The sequence below is a fragment of the Etheostoma spectabile genome, chromosome 22, assembly GCF_008692095.1.
Source record: "Etheostoma spectabile isolate EspeVRDwgs_2016 chromosome 22, UIUC_Espe_1.0, whole genome shotgun sequence".
NCBI classification, from domain to species: Eukaryota; Metazoa; Chordata; class Actinopteri; order Perciformes; family Percidae; genus Etheostoma; species Etheostoma spectabile.
Window position 1 is genome coordinate 18,212,058 of NC_045754.1, and position 21,142 is coordinate 18,233,199.

At 41.0% G+C, this 21,142-nt stretch overlaps 1 protein-coding gene across 2 annotated transcripts in view; it reads left to right on the forward strand.

Moving 5' to 3' along the window:
• mmp16a (matrix metallopeptidase 16a (membrane-inserted)) overlaps positions 1-21,142 on the forward strand; it is a 92,550-nt gene that overhangs the window by 16,603 nt on the left and 54,805 nt on the right. Inside the window, exons 2-5 of one of the 2 annotated variants that reach the window (XM_032503678.1) lie at positions 8,715-8,863; positions 9,765-9,779; positions 10,087-10,209; positions 18,016-18,320. In XM_032503678.1, the coding sequence (XP_032359569.1) occupies positions 8,715-8,863; positions 9,765-9,779; positions 10,087-10,209; positions 18,016-18,320 (592 nt within the window). The remainder of the gene's footprint in view (positions 1-8,714; positions 8,864-9,764; positions 9,780-10,086; positions 10,210-18,015; positions 18,321-21,142) is intronic. The other variant, XM_032503679.1, reaches the window with a different exon arrangement.

Sequence of the window (21,142 nt, forward strand, 5' to 3'; positions counted from 1 at the left end):
AGAGCCTCAGAGAACCAGGATATTGCTTTTTTTTTTAAACATTTATGGGGATTTTAGGCCGTTATTTATATAGGACAGCTGAAGACATTAAAAGGGGAGAGAGAGGGGGAATGACAGGCAACAAAGGGCCGCAGGGCAAAGTCGAACCTTTGTCCGCTGCATCGATGAGTAAACCTCTAAATATGGGCGCCTGCTCTACCAGTTGAGCTACCCAGGCGCCCCATGTTGCATTTTCTTTAGATATGGTAATATGGTTGTCATAGTGTGACAAAGGTGAAAATGAATTGCACTGAAGAAGTGTGTGAAAACATGAAGCGAGGCTGGGCTCTTCTTCCATCAGAAGCACGAGAGAAGTCTACTTCAAAGTGGAGTGAAATCAAGTGTGGAGAAGTCAAAAAATAGACACTGATGCATTTCAGACATGTTAGCCTTCGTCAGGACATGCTGGTGGACTCCTTATCTTTCCACTTCAAGAGTGGCTTGATTTCTGGTGTTACCTCATTAAAGTACACCACTCTTTCCGGAAGACTATTTTTCGATCCGCATAATTATTAGATTAAACATGAGACTTAATATTGTTCACACTTGGCTGGTTTGATTGAGTTGTTCATGATGTTGGGTAAGAGTTGGGGTGAACGCATCACACAAACACGGCAATAGGATTACTGGTTTGTTAAACCTCGAACTTTTTTGTCTGATGTCAAGATAGCTACATGTATTAGCCCCTGTCACATTGCAGTATACAACATGTCACCTGGATCATTTGTTTCCAGACGCCTTTTTTTGTTCTCTAACAGATACATTTACTCAGCATTGTATGCTTGGCAAAAAAGAAGTGAATACACATATTTCCCGAGATGTAGAACTATTCCTTTAATGCTCCTATGGAATAATGTCCTCCTTAGCCCAGCATCCATAGCTAAGAGGCAGAAAGGATCCTATTGGTTGACAGCTGAGTTCCCAATTGGCCAGTGGTATGCTTTACAATTTTTGGTTTGGTGTGTCAACTCTAAATGTGCAAGAACGTAGGCAGCACCAGATGGACTATCATTATTACGACAAGTAGTCCAAATTGCTGCTCTATTGAACAAGCTCCCTCGTTATCCATTTGCGGAGAGAGGACAGGGAGGACTTCCTGTCTTATTGAATAAAGAGGGCTGTCTAGCTGGAGCCTCCTGCTCTCAGGAATCCTTACATTGGCAGAACACAGGGAACCATAGATCACAAAGACAAACGGAGAATCAATGAGAAAGAGAAGAGGGCGGCAGAGAGGGAGGATACAGAAAGAAAACCGACAGAGATAAGGGCACATAGGAGAGTGAATGGTACAAAAGAGCTTGGTAGTGATTTAGAAAAACACATTTTTTAGGGTCTTCGCTCTCTAGGATTAAAAGAAGATGGCTTACTGTCCTGGAAGTAGTGAAACACTAATACGCCATGGCAGTCAGCTGTGTGCTGTATTCTGAAATATAGTAAATATCTGCAGCTTTATTCTTTTAGCTATTCCCCCATATTTTCTACCTGTATGGTAATAGTTCAAGCTCCTTCTGTTTTTGGCCTCTTCCCTAAAGAAGTCATGGAACACTAGTAACGTGCAAGTTGAGACATAATCTATAAACTTTGGCATGATGAAAACAAAGATCAAAGATTTGATTCAATCTTTAAAAGTGTATTTAGTATTAATATATTTGAGCCTTGAGCCTATGTTTTTCCTTTAAGTCTTGAGGGTGTGTATTTTGATTCTGGGACTGCCACTGTGGCAACTTTTGCAAATAGTAGCGAATTTATTTCAGCGCGGTGGCCCAATGGTTAGCACTGTGGCCTCACAGCAAGAAAGTTCTGGGTTTGAATCCAGGTTGTTGTGTGTGTGTGTGTGTGTGTGTGTGTGTGTGTGTGTGTGTGGAGTTTGTATGTTCTTCCCATCTTTTTGTGGGTTTCCTCCGGGTGCTGCGGTTTCCACCACCATCAAAAAATATGTATTAGGTTCTCCGTGTCCTTGATCAAGGCACTGGCTCAGATCTGGAGTTGGTCCCCGGTTGTGTATGTAACAATAAAGTACCTTTTACTTTTTAGGGCTTTGAAGTGACCAGAGCAATATTGCAGAGATATGGAATATCTGACTGATCTAGAGTGGTTGATATACAGCCGCTTTCTGAACTAAAACTGCAGTCACAACTTAAAGACACACAACTTGGACATCTGAGAAGATAACCCTGATGATGTCTAGTGATGTCATCCGGGGTATTTCAGCTTGGGCTCAGAGACTACAGATATGAACATGTACCGGGTAGGAGAGGTATAATAGAAAATATGCTATTTGTCTTGATATGGGAAATGTAGGCTACAGCGTTTTTTGACGCTTGACCCATATTAGGGATTAAAAAAATAAAGTCCCCAACTTTATAAAAGTGAACACAAAAAAGTCGGAATACGCACATAACCATGTATAATCAAAAAGCCCCAGTATGTATGTATGACATGTATCTATAATTCTGTATCCATCGCTGCTCTTTTCTGCTATATTGATGCATTGCGCTGTCTTGCTGTTTCCCTGTCTTGCTATTGTAAAAGGAACCAGTGTGACAGCTTCACCCTCCATGTCCTGCCTATCTGTCTCCACCTTATTCTCTAACTCCCCCCCCGCCTTTATGCAGACACACACTATTCAATATCCTGTCAATGTCTGAGTGACTGACATATCTAAGAGCAGCCTTAGCTTTCTCTTTCTCCTTCCCCTCTTTTCTAATACATCTCTGTATCTGATAATGGCTGCATTGTCCGAAAGCCCAAACACATCGCACCGCCTCATCTAATACACACTGCCAAAACTTCCTGAAAACAAACACACCGTCCTGCTTTTTTTGTTGTTGCAGATTCTCATTTCCATAAGAACACTTTTCTTGTTGTCATGTTCTGTTCTGAGCCGGATTTCAAAACACTGTATAGATGGCAGATTGGGTCTTTACAGCCGTGTTTAAATTGTAACTTCATTTTAAATGAACAGACATGACAACAGAATGATTAGTTTCTTAAAGCCTCTGAACACCCACTCAGTTGTTTTCGGTTATTCTGGCTGATTCAGAGCTTTGATGAGAACTTCTTAGGTCACAAATTCTTTCTATCAATAAGGATGACAACAGTGTCTTTTGTTCCGCCCTAACAGGTGCAACAACACTAACAGTGGACTCAGGAAGATGTTAATCACCCAGTCTAACCCCACCCACACAGTCCTGGATAAGGGCCAATCAGCCACATTAACTATAAACACCTGTGTGGGTGTTCAGGGCCTTTTAACATTTTTGCAACATCCTGTAAAATCCTGCATTTCTTTCTTAATGTTAAACAGTTATAACAGTTATATGGACATACTTGTTTCTGTATTTTATTGATTGTCTATTTCATATTACAACCAAGGCAAATTATGTTCAATTAGTCCCTTTCTGATTCTGAAATGTTTTCATCCACACAGAGAAAGTGGTCCCAACGTTTTCCAAACCCATCTGATGTACTGAAGCTCGTGTTAATTACATTGCTTCTCTACCGGCCCAATCGACCAGTTGTACAATATAGGACTGCAGTGGGAAAACAACCGCATAGCGTTTGAATTTCTGTTGGCTAAACATGCAGCGCCACATCTAAACTATATACTTTTTCATCAGTATCTTTTTTTTTTTTTTTTTTTTTTTTTTTTCCCTTCTCTTTCACCCAAAACCCAGCAGGGAATTTACAGTGGGCAGTGGTTACAGAACGGAGCCAAACCGTCAGAGAGGAGATGTGAAGGAGGGACAGGGATGATTACAGGACGACAAAAGGGAAAGTAGACATTAGGAGGACAAGGGAACGGCAGTAGAGAATGACACGACGGGGAGAAGAGGAGAGATTGCAGAGCGAGAGAGAGAGAGAGAACAAGTCAAGATCTTTCAGTGTGTGTGACACCCGCTGCTTTAAGGGATTTGAAAGAATTAAGCTTTGGGGCTATACAGATAATTGTTAAGCATGCCTGTAATTGATTGTGAATATATCATGTAAATGTTGCTTGAGGTATAATCTAGAGCTGGGCAATATATCGGTATTTGGATATTGTGATATGTGACCAGATATAGTCTTAGATTTTGGATATTGTAATATGACATAAGTGTTGTCTTTTCCTGGTTTTAAAGGCTGCCTTACATTAAAGTGATTACCAGACTGTTGTAACTCTTCTATTATTTGTCTTTATCCACTATATCCACATTAATGATGATTATTTCTCAAAAATCCCATTGTGTAAATGTTTTGTGAAAGCACCATTTGTCAACATTACAGTATTGTTGCAGTATTGACATCAAAAATCAAAAATACTGTGATATTAGATTTTCTCCCTATCGCCCAGCCCTAGTATAATCAGATTAACAGTAATTAAATTGAGGATCTGATCTGGAAGGATAAACACAAGTTCTGATAGTTTCAACTCTGATTTGGAAGACTTTAAGAATTTGGTAAGGTTTGAATGTCTGCATTGACTGCGCTTCATGTGTACTGTTTGCTGGGTTACAAAGATGTAATTTCATTTTGTGTGCACGCCTTTCTGAGCTCCATCTCGCCTCTGCTTCAGAGATCAAAACATGCCCTGTCAGCTTTGCATGCTGGGATCTCTGCTACTATTTTAATGGGGGAAAGATCTGAAATTGTAGGAGAAAATTAGCTCAAAACAAACCAGACTTGGCAGGGTGTAACAGAGGGTCAATCAATCATCTCTGCTTTCCAAACCTAAATCATATTATTCTTTTTAAGCTTTACATTCTATATGAGTTTGACTTCATACACTGTTCTCTGGACAAATTACTCCGCCATGTGGATAAAAACCTGAACATATAAGTGTGTTTTGGTGATTTCTGGTATTGTCTGATTTCTTCAGCACACAATCTCCTTTCATGGCTGAGCTCTCCGTTAGTGTCATTAGGCTTCAGTGTGTGTGTCACTGTTTGTGTGAGAGTACAGTGTTTCATGTTTCAAGTGTGTCTTTGTCCAAGTGTGCGCAAGTGTGTGTGCATACGTGTGTGTGCGTGTGTCAGATAACAGAGTTCAGAGTTTTATTCGGAGTGTAAGGACTTGACACAGGGAAACAAAAATGTTATTACCCACTCACCGAGTATGAGACCAAAAAAAGAGTGGCAGTGGGGAATAAACGAAGCAGACCGGAGCACCCAGCGAGAAGGAGGAAAAACTGAAAGGCCGTGAATGAGTGAAATGGTAGAAGAAAGAATGACTAATAAGGAGGAACCCTGGGCACGCAGGAAGATGCAAAGACATGTTAACCACGACCCATGCACAACATTTTTGACATATGCGACACTGACGAGAGTTGGGCATGATAAGGGATTGCTGCAGTGCCTTCCTACCGTCCTCGGGGGACGGGAAGTAGGGAGGCAGAGCATCAGGGATTTGTCAGGGTGCCAATCACAGCACAGATAAACTGCAAAGATGAGGTCTGTCTCATATGCTGAAGGATCCTCTCTCCTTATCCCTTTTAATGGAAGCATGACAGACTTGTGTATTAGTGCACCTTGGGTTCCTTCTATTATATCTTTAATTGTATAGGATTCAATATGGCGTAGCAACAAGAAATCAGTATCAGTTCACAATTCACTCAAAATTTCTTAAGAAGTTTCCTTTGGAAAAGACATGTCATTTGGTGTTCAATAAATGTTTTCATTCATAATTATTTTCCACTTGAAAGGTCTCTATTTAGCGTTTTATGCGTGCCTAAAATTACAAATGGGCAGCTGACATGCTGTGTGTGCAGGTCACTGAAAGACTCTAGGTTACAGTTGCACTTAATTTGACTTTAATTAATTGAAAATTGAACACTGTGTACTAATTATGGAGAAAACAGACAATGTATGTAGTCCTTTCCAGGAACCTTTGGATGAGATTACAGTTACATGTTGGAGGATTTTATAGCAAACCATGGGACCTACAACATGAGGTGTTTTACATATTGTCTTTTCCAGATCCTTCAAGAAGTGTTAGTAAAGTCAATGAATTCACTCAGACTATTGCAAAGTAAATTAATTAAAATTAAGTGAAGGGCAAACCCGACCACGTAACAGTCCGTCACATAACCTCCCGCCCCACCCCGCAAAACCGCAACTTGTCGTTTCTCATAGTTTGTTTTATTGTCCAAAAAACAAACAAGAAAAGATATAACTTTAGAAGGGCTATGAGGAAGAATTTCTTTTTATCTTGATGAGCAGAGCCAGGTTTTTCTCCCATTTTCTTATGCTAAACTAAGCATACCGAAATAAGGGTGGTGTCAGTCTTTCCATCTAACTCTTGGCAAGAAAGTGATTTTACCCAAAATTTTGAAATATTCCTTTACCATCTACCAATGGCAATCCCCTCATTATACCTTTTTTATATATTGATATTGAAGAATTTGTTTTAAACACTGCAATATTGGAGTTATCAATATGTGAAAAAACTTTGCTCACCTCTGTTCATATGTGGTTTCTCAGTATTGAGATTTCAAAATTCACAGTTACATTTACAACGAGGATCTGCTTTGTACAGTCAGTAGTCAGCCATTTGCCGCTGCACATATCTACACAGTGTTGAGGTGCCTGGGCATTCTTCTAGTATATGTAGACACTGCAAGAAATGAAATGGTTCTCACTAACTTTCCCCATTCCCACGTGAGCTGAGTCTCCAAGCTCAAGTGAACTTTTAGGCAACCAAAAATCAGATCATCAGATTTCCGTCTTTGACGTCTGTAACAGGTGGCTTTTTTGTCCCAGTTTGTAGCACTTTATGAATATCTACAAACAGCCCGTCTTATGAGTTTCTTAAGAGCTCGTTGTTGCTGCGTGGAGCCTGAGACGAGGCTCGCTCGCTGTGACAGAAGCCGTTCCGTTGTTCCAATAATGATTTGCCTTTTATTGCATTGCCGCTCTCACACCACGCTTCCCCCCCTTTGAATTTCATAGGGTTGCACGATATTGAAAAATTTGATATTGCGATATTGATTATGAATATTTTGATTATCGATATTCATTTCAATATTTTTAAACATGTAAAATTACAAAGGTTATGGGAAAACGCATCAAAATAGATTCATACCAACACAACACAAGGTTTATTTCAACTGATGGTCATATTGGACTGATCCAACATGAATAAATAAATAAATAAGGACCATGTCTACAGAACAGGACATGTTTTACTGGTTGGACAGTATAAAAATAAATAAAGAGAACAGGACACAACTTTTCTTTCTCTTCTCTGTTTCGTTCCCTTTTGTTGTCTCTATTTCTTGACTTACACTGTCACTCTGTTGAAATATGCACACACGTGGTACGCTCCATAGGATTTGTCACGTAGTGGCCCCCGTGCCCTGACATGCACTAACGTGCAAGTGGCCCGGTAACTGGCCAATGAAACATGATCATTGTAGCGCTTCAAGCGGGCTTTAAATCAAACACAACTGAGCCACACAGTCAATGGACGGGACACATTGCTCCACAAATAAACAAAATATTGCATACTTATGCATACTTATGCAATAACAATGAGTTGATATATCTTGCACCCCTAGTGTGTATGCTATCCTGAGCAGCAGGCCTCCAGGATGACTGAAGCAGCTCCACGACGTGTACGAGAATAGCGCTCAGGTTTCACAGCACAGCGTTGCTAAGTGATGAATAAAAAGCTTTGAGGCAAACACACTGCCTGACAGTTAATTGCGTCTTTGAGATTTCTTGGCCTGTGTTTTTCTGTCGTTTCTCTACACCTCAAACAATACCTTTTTTTTCGTCTAAATTGTTTGTATTTTCTTTTTATTGGTTGGTTGGCTTTGTGTTGCTAAACGCAGCAGTTGGCAAATGTGTTTACCATTTTTATGATGAAGACTGAGAGAATACAGAGAGGCTGGGACTATCCAAATCCCTAAAGCCTCTTCTGTGGGAAAGCCGAGCCGATCCCCCATCTTCTCCCTGGTCCAAAGATCTGAGCTGTGATTCCCTCTGGCGGGATTTGATAGCGACACTGAAAGCTCTATTACACTAAAGCCTTTTCCCTGACAAGTCAAATGACATGATAACAGATGACATTCTGCGCTATAAACTCATATAGAAATTTCACCCCATCTACTCGTTGCCTTTTCCGTACCAAAACGTCTTGGGAAAAACTGCCTTTAGATTGGTGATTTGCAGATCTTTTTCTTACTTTTGTATCTCTAGCTGTCATGTTAAGTTGTATCTTAAAGGCCTTTTAAATGGTTGAAAAGACTTGACTCACTAACTCATGAACTATTCCCCTCTCACCCGGAAACCCTTTACTGGATGTAAATACGGAGAAAATCAAACATCACGATACGTTTGACCTTAATACCGATATTTTGGCAATATTGTAGGTTTGACTATTGGTGCTTTCACAAAATATGAATCATCAGTATGTATTATTTACCTTTACCCACTTAGTAATGCTACTGACTAAGTGGGTAAAGGTAAATAATATAACAGCTAGAACAGTCTGGTATGTTCACTGTACTGTAATCCAGCCTATTAAGACTAGGAAAAGACAACACTTGTGCCATATGACGATATTACGATATCCAAAATTAAGACGATATCCAGCCTTATATATTGATATGTATATAATATGGATACATTGCCCAGCCCTAATGTAAAGTAATAATGTCTCACCTTCCCCCTGTCTCTGCATGCTTTTGTCCACAGGCATGGCTCCAGAGGTATGGCTACCTTCCTCCTGCAGACCCCAGAATGTCGGTGCTGCGTTCTGCTCGAGTCATGCAGTCCGCTATCGCTGCCATGCAGCGCCGCTACGGCCTCAATGTCACAGGGTCTCTGGACAGCAGCACTATAGGGTGAGTTGCACTTTAAATACCTTTTTTTTAAAGATGCCACAATATGGAACTTTTGAGTTTCGTCAAGACGGCCAGGAATCATGCAGAAATCTAGGACCGGTAAAAGAGTGTTTAGACTCACAAAATGGTGAAGTCGTCTTCAACCAGAGTTGTTTTGACAGACACCAAATTACCCTAACATGGATTAAGTGGTGGATTTTCATTTGATCAAAGGGGCCTTTTACAGAGAGTATCCCTCTGTTGTCAGATCAAAGACTGCAAAATGCCAAAGTATTAATACTCAGTGGAAGAGAGGGAAGAACGGGGACAGCGTTTGGTTGCTCCTCGTACAAGCTGTCAAACCTGAACGCAGACAAGCAACTGACAAGGAGAACACTTCGTATTTAGAGGACAAACTCACATTTTTTTGTAACTTCAACAGCAAGAAGAGTCTTTCTGATGTGGCCTGTTGTGCACACGGAGGTGTAGTGGAGGGTAAACCCACCTGAGGCTTACATACTGTGAAATATAATATACTTTGCATTAAGAATTAATGTGGTATTAGAAATAAAACACATTAGATAATAATATACAGTAAAAGTAGTTACAGTTCCATGTTTGTTTTAAAACCAACTGTAGCTCAGATTAGAGTTTTAACCCTGGGGCCTTAACCAGACATCCTTTTACCTGCAAATCACTAAAACCAGTGTTCACTGACATTTGTCCCCACCAACACTGAAATGCCAGCCGTGCTACAAATAGCAATGAGCTCAAATTGGCCACTGAACTGTAACGTGGCAATGTGGTGGCGAGCGGTGTGAATGCAGACTAACAGCTGTTCAACCACTGGTCTGAAACAGAGTGAAATGTGATAAGCTAACTGTCTTTCTCTCTCCTCCTCTGCTTCTCTTTGTCGATGCAGCGATAGCACAATAAGGTGAGGCGTCTTTGTGTGTCACTCCTGAGTGAATATGTGTTCTTGTACAGTTTGGGAGTAACAAGAAATTGCATGTGTTCTGTGTTCAGGTTTTGAATTAAATAAAGTGCATTCATGCATTATCATGTATGTGTTTTGTATGAATCTTATCCGTCGCCTGCCAACACTTTATCCTTTATCGAATTGCTTCCACATACAGATGCACAGAGGACTTGATATGAGTCATCACACACTCAAACTATGCACCCATAGCATAACGATCAATGTATCTTCAGTGTTGATTGGTGTCCTCTCATTTTTCCTGTAGGTGGATGAGGAAGCCCAGATGTGGCGTTCCTGACCAGATAGGAGGTGCATCCAGATTCAGTGTCAGGAAACGGCGGTACGCCCTTACAGGACAAAAGTGGCAGCATAAACATATCACATACAGGTAGGTGGTTTTAAATATATCAAGATTATGCTGATCAAGTTTGTTAGCTTAATATAGAGGCGTTCTCACTACAACATTTTTATAATAATCCAATTTCCTTCCAATCACCAAATCCACCCTGATATGCACAGAAAATCCCAGCGCCACTCACGCATGTACGCACACACGCGCACACACGCGCACACACGCGCACACACAGACACACACACACAGGGCGTCTCACTATCTTTGTGGGGACCCGTCGTTGACATAATGTATTCCCTAGCCCCTGACCTTAACCATAACCTAATTCTAACCCTAATCCTAAAACCAAGTCTTAATCCTTAAACAGCCCTTTAAAGTTGTGGGGGTCCAACATTTTGGCCCCACAAAGCTGTTCGGACCCCACAAGTATTCTGTATTCCTGTTTTCTTGGACCCCACAAATGTAGTTAAACAAGAAAAGACACACACACACACACACACACACACACAGACTCTACCCATCAACGGGACTTTTGTCATGTTGTGATACATCCACTCAACAAGATTAACCCAGTCTTTGCTTACCGCCCCAAAGAAATAACTAACACACACATACACACACACAGGCCTTTGCACACAAACAGGGCTTCAGGACTTAACCGGTATCATTGACCTTTTTTATTAAGATACAAAATACGATACAGAAGAGACAGAAAAATATTCTGGCTGCTATTATTGTTTTCATACAGTTCTGGCTCGCTTTTTTCTTCTGTATCTGCCTTTAAAAAAATGGATTCCTGTCTGTAGGCCTTTGTGCTTCTAAATGTCCCCATTCCCTCTCGTGGAGCAAAGGAGAAACTACTGAAAACTACATGTAGACTTAAATCATGGGCAAAAAGCTGCGCAACCTCAGATTAAACTAAAGTTCAACGTTATCCTCTCAACATGTACCACAAATGGGAAAAGAGTGTACATGGAAGAGCCATACATGTACCAGAGATCACATCACTAATTTAATAATTCACAAGTTATATAACATTCCCTCGTTGTTTGGGTGAGGCCAGTAGCCCAGATTCTTATTATTATACTTATATTTCTACATACTATACCGTCTCTTTCCCCCAGCTCCATGTTTCATGGAATAATCCTCAAGAAGTGGGCTTGTCTTTTATGTTTGCTCTGCCCAGAGGCTAAATGTATAAGCAGTTTTACATGCTGAATATAATCTAGTGGATCAACAACCTACAGCTGAAGTAAGAACTGGATATCACCGATGGCAGAACTGCCCAGATTTGTGCTCTTTTAAAAACAAATGACACTGGGATTGGTTTTGGCAGAGGTGGAAAGTAACGAAATACATTTACTCATGTTACTGAGTAGTTTTGTTGTGTATGTTGTATGTAGTTTTTAAAATTGTTATTTTAAAATGTACTTGATTATGTTTTGAGTGAAGTATTGTATCTAATCCCATCCGTTACTGAGTAAAAAAAAACTTTGAATAACGAAAACTGAAAGAAAGAAAAATCGTGCCCCGAACCACTACAGCAGCCATCATCAAATGCATTCTGGTATTTAGCGTTTCAAGCACTTACAGCAGGTAACATTACACAGGTACCCCCCCCCCCCGCATTTGCATCTCTATTCACACGCCAGGATTCTGTGGATGGTCAAACACAGGACTTTCACCCAGGAAGAGAGGGGTTCGTGTCCCGCGTGTGTCCTTAATTGTCCTGTTAATGCCGCCTGTCAGAGAAGCAGCTTTCTTCTTTAACCGGCCCGTTCCCATGAGTCACGGAACCGTAAGCCCACCCACGAGCTTTTCCTTAACAGCATCAAAAGGGACACAAATAGTTCCAACCAAGCGTGTGTTATAGGACGCTAAAGGAAACGACCAAGCGTGTGTTATAGGTCTTCTGTAGTGTCTACTTAGAAAAATTCTGTCCCTTGGAAAAATAAAGTTGATGACCCCTGCGCTACAGTGACAAATGATTAGCAGCTAGGCTGCCTACCAGGCATGTTTTGTGGCATTGCTAATTTTTGTCTAGCACTAGCAGCCCCTAGGACAACATATGTAGGACACTGGCTAAATGAATACATCTAATTAGCTCATACGGACTACTTAGGTGTGTAGAAGCTAGCTGCTAGTCTGGGCTGTGAACATTAGTCAAATGTATCAGCAGTGTGAATGGTAAAGGTAAGGCTGAAGTTGTTTTGGAGAGGATTGTAGCATGAAACGTCATGTGTGACGTGCTGTGTTTTTATTACACGTGTATACATTTGTATAGGCTTTTCTTTAATTAAAAACAAAATAGTTTGGGATTTATGGCCCCTTGATCTATTTTCACTACAAAGAAGAGACCCCCACTAGTTTTACAATTATTTTTTTTTTAAATGTAACTTTTATTTTAGTACTTTTTCCACCTCTTAGTGTTGGAGCTAATTTTTCTTGAGTGCTTGGTTTATCTGTGACAGCACTGACTTTAAAAAGAAGAAAGTGAGCAGCCTTGATGAAGAGTGGAGGAGGAGATAGGTGGGATGGGGGGAGGTGTTGGAGGAGAAGCAGCAGCTGCAGAGAGATAGGGATGAGCTGAGAGGAGAGGAGGAAACCCCAGTGGAAAGCAGAGGGTGCTCTCTGACAGATTAGGGTTATGTAAGAAGGTGGGAGCATTTTGAGTGTGTGTGTGTCTGTGAGAGTACATGCCTGCTCGTTTGTGTTTGCTCGCAAGTTCAATCAAAAGGTAGGAGCATTTTAAGAGAGTGTGTGTGTGTGTGTGTGTTGTGTCTGTGTGTGTGTTCAGATGTGCCTTCAGTTGCTCCTTTTAACTTAAATTGGTGCAATGGAGGTAGTTAGAAAATGTAGCACATTTTATATTGTCTGAAAAGTGGTTTAACAGCATTAACAGTTCTGTGTCACATTTCCATATTTATCTTTACCATTTCGAGATATAAGTATCAAAATTAGGGATGTCCCAATCCGCTTTTTAGACCCTCCCGGTCCGATCTTTTTAAAATAATAAATATGTGCTGATACCGAGTCTTTTTCACTTGTTGCCACAGGCTGGCAACTTACGAGACCGTATATGGACAGACACTGGTGAGTGGCCAAAAAAAACAAAACTAAATCTGCTCCGATCCGATACTGTGATCGGCATTGAGACATCTTTAATCAAAATGTAATGTTCCACTAACCTATTGAAGTATCTAAGATGTGTGAATGGTGACACTGTTTCACCAAACAGAGCAAGAAACAGACGATACAGTCAGAGGTTTCTAAATGTAAACACCACCTTGAGTCGCTCTGCATCAGCTTGCACAGTTGCTCAGAGTTAGGGCTGCTACATTAGCACTTGTTTAGCTAACTGCTTATAAAAGTATTTGGTAAAGTTTAGGTTTAAATAGATTTAAGTATTTATTTTTATTTTTTTCAGTAATTGCATTTCAACAAAAAGACTGAAATAGGTTTAACCAACAATTCTTAAATCTTTAGCCCACTACATGAAATATAATGACTGCGTTGTTCCACTTTGTACTGTGTCCTTTAAGTTAAACTTGAAGTAAGAGGGAATTCAATGCTTCCATGTGTAACATTTTCATAATTGAATCTGTCATATTTCTCCTGGTGGCTAAGTTGGGTAAGGTGCAACTGTCCAGTTGCAATCCAGTTTGAGGTCTTTGACTGAAGTCGCTCTTTCTTCCCTAAAAAAACCTTCTTCATCCTACAGATTGTAAGCTAAATGGCACAGAAATAGTTGTCAACAAACCAACTCTGGCATTTGGAAAGTATAACAAATGCATGGCCGCCCCAGGTGTGTGCTAGTTTCCATGTAACCACATCCAGTGCTTGCTGTGGGGAGGCCCTACTTAGCTTTGGCATCCCTACAGTTCTCCCTGCATGTTTCTCTCTTGCCCTTAAAACAGACCCTGCATTCATTATGATGGGTAAATACAATCAAGTTAAACTATCTTTGTATTTCTCAAGAGGCCACAGTTGCTGCTAAGGCCTTTCGTTGTAATCCCACACCCACGGGGTGTGACAACATTTTTTCTCATTGAAAACGTGCCACTTTCTCTGGGTCAGCTGGTATATGAAGCAGGATTGTCTTGTACTTTGCAGATCTCCATAAACACTTCAAAAGAGCCATTTTGTGTTGCCTCCATAAGTGGCCCCAATCAGACGGAGATTGTTTGCCTAGTCAACAGCCAACCATCGCACTAACAACACTTCAGGTTCGAAGATTGTGTCTGTTATTCAAGAGTACTGGCAACTCTTGAGATAAGAGCATTTATTACTCATGCTTGTTTCAGGACTGTTATTCATCACAAATTATATGGCAAGTCAGATTACAATCAACAACAAAGCCCTTAAAACAGGATTGTTGTTGCTTTCAGCTCATTGTGCTTTTAGCGTCTTTCTGCTCATTGTTTTGGTTTAACAGCCCAAAAAAGGCAGGTGTTTTCAGTAAGAAACAGCAGACAGACAAAAGTTAGTGACTAGTTGGTGAACATAGTGTAAAATAGTCTAAATAGGAGAATAGAGTGGAGGACGTGTTATTGCTAATGACTGGCAGTAGGGGGACGGATTACCACTGTTCACAATGTCCGGAGAAAACGTGGTGGTAGAAGTTAATATTTTCAACTGCAAGATGGAGTTAGAGTGGCTCGTAGGGGAAGGAGAGTTCGACAGGTGTGACTGAGGGTGAGTGACCACACACTTTGAATTTGTCGGCTGTATGGGCGGAGTTAGCAACAGTTTTCAAGTGCACGGCTTCAGGGAAGGTTGCTCTTGTGCATCCTCGCTCATAGCTCCTCAGAGATCCCTCCTCTATCCTCGTTCCTCGTGGCAGGAATAAGAGCTTTGAGACAAAGGCAGACCAGAAAGTTCAAGTGAGGAGCGAGAAAATATTAAATAAGTAGTTTCCCTTTGACTGACCATCCTCTAAGGCACTGCGGAGGATGTTCTGGCTACTCCACACGGCATTCCGGGCTTTTAACCAATCACGATCGCCTTTGGCGGCGCTAAGTGCCGGACAGAGCCACTGTGCCTCTGCAAAATAGCCTCGGGAAGGAACTTGTTTCAGTGGAACGTGTAAAAAAGTTGTTTTAGTTGTGCAAGAGAAATCTCAGATTGGACAGATAGTCTAGCTAGCTGCCTGGATTTACCCTGCAGAGACCTGAGGAGCAGTTAACCATAAAAGTTATAGTTTAAAATTCCAACACAAAGAAAGCAAAAGGGAATGAACATTGGTGAAAAGACATCCATCCGCCAGAATATTCTGCGCCACCAGAGCAATCCCGGCAGTTTAACATCATGGATATGGACTATTAAATAAGAGACTTGGGATCCATCCCAGGTTCTCACACTGCTGTTGACTATTAGGGCATTAGCATCATTCCTGCCACTGCCTCCTTTTTCAACAGATATATGTCCGATGGTTTGTTTTTGTAGACTTGTAGACTTGAATTACATAAAATCAATTTGTTCATTATAGGTGTGTGTGTGTCTCTGTGTCTCTGTGTTTGTGTGTGTCTGTCCGTCCGTCACAACAGAAAATCCTTAGCTGGCCAGTTTTGCCAGAACTTGTGAGAGTCAGAGCGTATTTAAAGCAAACCCATCTTTGCTAAAATGGTAGTGAGCTGTCAGCATGTCCGTCTTGAGAGAGCCGATATAGCAGTAGAGAAATAGAAGCAGTTTGTGGTTTGGTTTAAGCAATTAGGACATTTTAAATGAACATTGCAGGTTATTCTGTGCACTCTATTTATATTTCATAACCAGCCTTTATACTTTCCATTTCACTGAGTTTGATTCAATAATTAATCTGAGCTTACATACAATATTAATATGCAGTATATAAAAATGTGCCTTGCAGCAGTCTACTCACCATGCAGAAAACGTTCAGAAGATGAGCAAAAGTCAGTGACAAAAGACGTTCTGATAATATTTATTCCTATTATGGAAAATGACAGCCTGGCAGCCAAACTAAACTAAAATGAAAAAGGGAACAAAAGAGAGCAGGTGGCAAAGTGTACACTAGGCCTGCACGATATGTAGAAAATCTGCGATGTGTGATAACATTGTTAAATATTGTGACGATGCTCTCACTTGCAATGAATCCACAAATATTGCAGTGGGCGTTTTAGCTATACATTTTCAGTGTCAGTCACACTTGCACCGGCGACTCTCCGGTTCACAACCCATCTTCCTACAGACTGAGTCGCTGCCAAACAAGCAGGACCAGAGGAAAACAAGGGGATTCTTGAAGCTTATTGAGCAGGAAGAAGTTGTACTCATCAACTGAACATCAGCCAACCAAATTTCCCCCCAACTTGGACACTGCACCACAGACACAGGAAGACACAACGTATACAAGTGTTTACAAGAGTCTAAGTTGGATGATGTGAACTATACCTACCCCGAGAGAGAGAGAGACCCAATTTTAATAGAGCGTGACACTGAGATATTTTCAGGATGAAGTTGAGTGAGGTTTTTCCTGATTGCCCAAACCAAACTGGGGCTCTCAGCAGGCAGTGGGCTGTTGATAATCCTTAATTAGAAAATAAATTCCAGTGGTAGGAAATTGTCCTCTCCACACCTGCAGCATCTCAAAGCCGGCAGGAGAGGACTCAGCTGTTTTCTCTCACAAATCGCTCCGTTTAGGTCTCTGTTGGCGGACACAATTAGCCTGAAATGACAGCATGCCAGCAAAGTAGTGGTGGTGATGATTTTTTTGGAGGGGGGGGGGGGGGCATAGTGTGATCATGTAGATTGACAGACAGTAGTATCTATGGCTGGGCAATATAGTGATATTATATCTATATGGTAATTTGAGACTAGATATCGTCTTAGATTTTGGAAATTGAATCGTGATATGACATAAGTTGTGTCTTCTACTGGTTTTAAAGGCTGCATTACAGTAAAGTCATGTACTTTTTTGAATTTACCAAAATGTTCTTGCTGTTCTATTATTTGGCTTTTTCCCACATAGACATTACATGTCCACATTACTGATGATTATTTATCTAAATTATAAGTGTGACGATATTTTGTTAAAGCGCCTATTGTCAACCCTAGAATATCGCCGCAATATTGATATCAAGGTATTTGGTCAAGAATATTGTGATATCTGATTTCCTCCCTATCGCCCAGTCCTAATAGTATCGTCTTTTTCCAGCCTTTGTGTTGGCGACAGTTATACTAAAATAACTAATGTTTCCATATCACTATATCTTAAGGATCAGAGGTGTTTGAAGCTATTTACTTTGTCTGATTAGATTCTAATCTTTCATTTTTCCTCCGATTGGACATCCAGCAGAATAAGCTACTCTTGGTGGGTTTGTTTTACCATACGCTCAGAGAACTCAAGCGTCTTATCACACCAATTTACAATAAATTTTCTCATCCTGACATGAAAATATGAAAATACCAGTATGCTTGACGCTGATGGCTCCACTCTTGATAATGCTCCTAGACCAGCCAAGAAGCATGCTAAGCTGAGGCAGGGAGCACCATGCAGAAACCCCCCTGGGTAAAAAAAAAAAAAAAAAAAAACTGAGCAAAAGACAGCCATTGAAAACCAATTTAAACTTTGAGTCATGTATTGAACTAGGAAGGTGGAGGCTGGGGTGGTGGAGGCAAAGCGGTGCCAGCAGCAGCAGCAGTGAGTGAAGCGGCATCAGTGTAGCAGGGACCAGTGAGGAGAGACTCACATTTAAAAGGGCCGCCTTGATGTGAGAATGGCTGGCTGTGAATGGTGTGTGTCTGATAGGAATGACAATTCAATTTTTACTAAGACTTATAGTGTTTTCCCGGTCTAATTTCTTCTTCCCGTACGTCGTGTCTCCGCAGCATAAAGAACGTGACGCCCAAAGTGGGCGCAGAGGAGACCCACGACGCCATTCGGCGAGCCTTTGACGTTTGGCAAAATGTGACGCCGCTGCGCTTCGAGGCTGTGCCCTACAGCGAGCTGGAGAGGACCAAGAAAGATGTGGACATCACCATCATCTTCGCCTCAGGTTTCCATGGCGACAGCTCGCCCTTTGACGGCGAGGGTGGCTTCCTGGCCCACGCCTACTTTCCAGGGCCGGGAATAGGAGGCGACACACACTTTGATTCGGATGAACCGTGGACATTGGGCAACCCCAACCATGATGGTAAGCATTGATTAGTGTTTTTGGGAGGATTTATGATGGCTTTACCTGGTTTTTTTCAGGAAAGATCTGTCAGCTAACTCACCTGGAATGGATTAATGAGTGAATGTAGAATATGTACAGGGTTGATATTAGAGCCCGACAGATATATCGGCCGATATTAGGCATTTCCCGATCTATCGGTGTCAGCATTTATAATGGCCGATTAAAAAAAATTCCTCAGAACCATTTATAATGACAAATAAATGAATATTTTTAAAAATAAAAACGGACGTTCAACCATGTGTTATGAGTGTTGGCATTGTATAGTTTGTCCACTAGATGGCGCTCTACAACGTCCCTGTTGGCAACACTTTTTTTTGTTAATGTGTTTTTGTTCAAAGGACAAAGGTTTCATATCTCAAGTTTGTATTTTTATACATTTTATTTATCAGAACTTTAATATATGTTGATATTCCTCTGTTCTGTTACAAATTATCATATTTTAGTGAAGACTCATAAATAACTAAAAATAACTAATGTTAGGGAAATCTGTGATATGTTTTGTAACATGTTTCTTGATTTTTTTAAAAACATACTGTATATTGGCATAATGGATTTTGAAATAACCAAATATTCTGTATCGGCCTGAAAAATCCTTTATCGGTCGGGTTCTAGTTGATATTTAGCATCTAGGCTCTGTCTTTCCATAAAGAAACAGTGGGGAGTGACTAGAATAACTTACCCCTAGAGGAGCATAGACTCAGAGTTTACAGGTGGATGCTTAGTTGGAGGTGTGAAATACTTCAGAAACAGCAGCAGCGGCAGCAACGAGTGACAGCAGCATAGCTTTCGGGTGGTTGGTGTAGCAGCCGCCATGGCAGCAAAAGGACAAAAGTGAGACCATCTACTCTCACTGAACCAAAGATTTTGATGCTCTGCTAGTAAGTCGGAGATATTGAAGTGTAATGCATGCTGGGTATTGGTTTTGCTAGTCAGTGTGCCGTAGACCTCCAGTCTGATCGGGTGTTTTTCAAGTCAGTTGAGGCTTGCTCAGTCCTCTCTCTTCAAAAACACCTACTAGCTACGGTACATATCTCCACAGTGAACTATTGTAATATTACAGCACCTTTCACTCCACTGTAGGGCGGCATAATTTGAGAACAATATGCAATATGCGATAACCTTGAATATTTCCATAATGATAGTACTTGAGATAAATGAACAGATATTAAAGTATACTCAGTTCTGCCTCTCTGCTGAATTTTAGTATTCTGCTAAAACACAATAAGTTGCTTCTTGAATTGAAAACAAATAAGAGAAGATCATTTCCAAAATTCTTTTATTGAACAAATTGCTTATTGAATTGGGCATAAAAGGCACCACTAAAAAAAGAATGACAGTTACATTTTAAAGTGCTGTTTTCTACTAATTTTCCTTTTTTTGAACAACAAGTCTCTGAGTCTCTTGCACGATAAGTCGCAGCCTTTTGTGATGTGTTTATTGCGGCAGTTGATATTGCGATGATACAGGATACCTGGAGCTGGTGCCCGAGTTGAGTACTTGTCCTCCGAGCTTTACAGCTTGTCAGGCTGTACGTTGTATGTAAGCCTTTGGCCGGGTTAGTAAGTCATTCGGTTGTGTGGGTTGCATGTTGAGCAGCTGTGTTGCTGTGTAGCATTGTTGTGAGATCCAATTTCTAACTGTGTGTGTGTGTGTGTGTGTGGTGTGTGTGTGTGTGTGTGTGTGTGTGTGTGTGTGTGTGTGTGTGTGTGTGTGTGTGTGTGTGTGTGTGTGTGTGTGTGTGTGTGTGTGTGTGTGTGTGTGTGTGGTGTGGTGTGTGTGTGTGGGAGAGAGAGAATCGACTTAGCTCCCGGATTAACTTCTTCGCGCTTGGTGATGAAAGGGCCTGGTAATAGAGTAGATTGAGTAAAGAATGAAAATACAGTAGTATTCCTACTGTAGTAGTGAAAGTTAAATGGATTCATGTTAAATGGATTCAACATATTTCAAATTTGTTTCTCAGATTAAAAAAAAAGATGTTTTCAGCTTTCGTCTTTGAATTCCTCATTAAATCTGAGGGTCATGCCTCTCCCGTGGTCCACCGAGACAACTCAAGAGGAGTCATGACTGTTACCGAGTCATGAGCGAGAGAGGAGGAGGAGGCGCTCGTCGGATAAAAGGACACAAATGACAGGAAAAAAATGACGAGTTAGTTGCATGAAGGATGGCCGAGATAACAGAGTGAAAAAGTGGATGAGAGAGAATGGCAGAGTATCTCTAGACAAATATTGGAGGTTCAAGAGCTCACAAGACAGACGGAGAGGAAAAGACTGAAAAAAGCAGTGTAGCAAGAAGTAAAGAAAACATTTGAAGAGGTAAAGGGGAGAGAGGAGAGCAGAGGAGATGAGTGGGAGCTGTAGAGCACTATGCGTCGGAAATAGAAGTGAGCAACTTGCTGTCGAAGACTGAATTTTAAGTGGGAGCTGGTGGGCTTTTGTAGGCTTAGATAATATGTTTTGAATGGCTATATTTAAGGCTTTTGGGAATGCATAGTTAGATCGAACTGACAAAAGTTACTCCCGCCGGTTGAATAACACAATCCATCGCCATGTCTCATCAGCTCCCAGAAAGTCATACTAAACATATTTAAACATTCTTATGTGCACATGTGCAGGTGAATATTCAGTCTCTCACACACACACACACACACGAATTTTCAACATTGATGCATAAGAGGCAGAAGAGATCCAAGAGCCAGAAATGCTGGATCCTACATTCCCCATAATGCAACTCAACTATGTCTTTTGTTGGACTTGCCTTGCCTGGTAAATGTCAGGCGGTAA